This window comes from Austrofundulus limnaeus, unplaced genomic scaffold (assembly GCF_001266775.1).
Source record: "Austrofundulus limnaeus strain Quisiro unplaced genomic scaffold, Austrofundulus_limnaeus-1.0 Scaffold176, whole genome shotgun sequence".
NCBI lineage: Eukaryota > Metazoa > Chordata > Actinopteri > Cyprinodontiformes > Rivulidae > Austrofundulus > Austrofundulus limnaeus.
In genome coordinates this window covers 1034623-1035671 of record NW_013952578.1, presented here as the reverse complement: position 1 = coordinate 1035671, position 1049 = coordinate 1034623, and the positions used below count along the sequence as shown (strand labels likewise).

Sequence of the window (1049 nt, the reverse complement as noted above, 5' to 3'; positions counted from 1 at the left end):
TCGATACAGGGCTTTAGAATATCGATACAGTATCGGGAAATGAAATCGCGATATTTCAGTGTATCGATATTTTCTTACACCCCTAGTTCTTAATTTCACACATTTCAGCCAATTTGCACCGAATTTACTATGGTTGATCCTAATCCACCTCACTACAGGAATACAGTCCAATTTTTTTATTTTTACTTTTTTGTGGGGGGTGGCCTATTTAACAATGACTGTTAGGTGGGCATATGTTGACGATATAGATCAATATTATTTCATTTTGCCACAAATAATTGAATCATGAATCACTTGATCCGATCTGAACCACATTTTATACGCATCATAAACGAGACCTGCTCAACATTTGTGTAGAAGTTTGACAAGATCACTCTAACCCCCCCCATGTGTCTGTTCACCTTTTGAGATGACTTTTTAATAATGACGGCCTGTGATGATCACGACAAAAATGCTAACAGTTGTATTACTGAATGGCGACGGGACATCGKYAATAGTTGGCGTTGAGTTCTGTCTTTTCAGGTTTAGTTTCTGCAAACYATTTCTCTACATCTTTATTGGCGTTTAGTCTGACCCCAGTTCTAGAAAAGATCTTGATGCTTTGTTTTGTGCGATCCTAYGTGTAGCTTTAAAGGTTAGCTTGGTGTAACCTGAGGTGGTAAAATGTTGTTCCTTTAATTTCTCCCCTCAGTTTAGAATAAAGCATTTATTTATTGGAACTGCTGTAACAGTGGTGTCATTGTCTTGAGCTAAATGAATATCTTGCAATAAAGTAAAGTCTGTAAGTTAGAATCTTTAAATCTTTACTCGCTGTTCATTGAATGTCTGACATTAATCTTGTTTTTTTTTCCCCAGCCTGCCTCTCAGTCCTCAACATGACTTCCTGTCCTTCCTGACCTCTGAAACCAGCACAGCATGCCTGTCCAGTCGCTCACAATTGACTTCACCTGTTTCTGTAAATACAAACACGTTTTCACAGATTTCTGTCAAGTTTTGTATACTTGTAGTAAAAACAAAAAAACTAATAAAAAAATTTGCAGATGAGAATT

General features: G+C 37.0%; 1 protein-coding gene across 1 annotated transcript in view; it reads left to right on the top strand.

The window, feature by feature from the left end:
* Positions 1-1047, top strand: part of nasp (nuclear autoantigenic sperm protein (histone-binding)) — a gene marked incomplete in the record, with an annotated part of 13467 nt that extends 12420 nt beyond the window's left edge. Inside the window, 1 exon segment of the mRNA XM_014017772.1 lies at positions 856-1047. Within this exon segment, the coding sequence (XP_013873226.1) occupies positions 856-879 (24 nt within the window).
* Between the last annotated feature and the right edge of the window lie 2 nt (positions 1048-1049).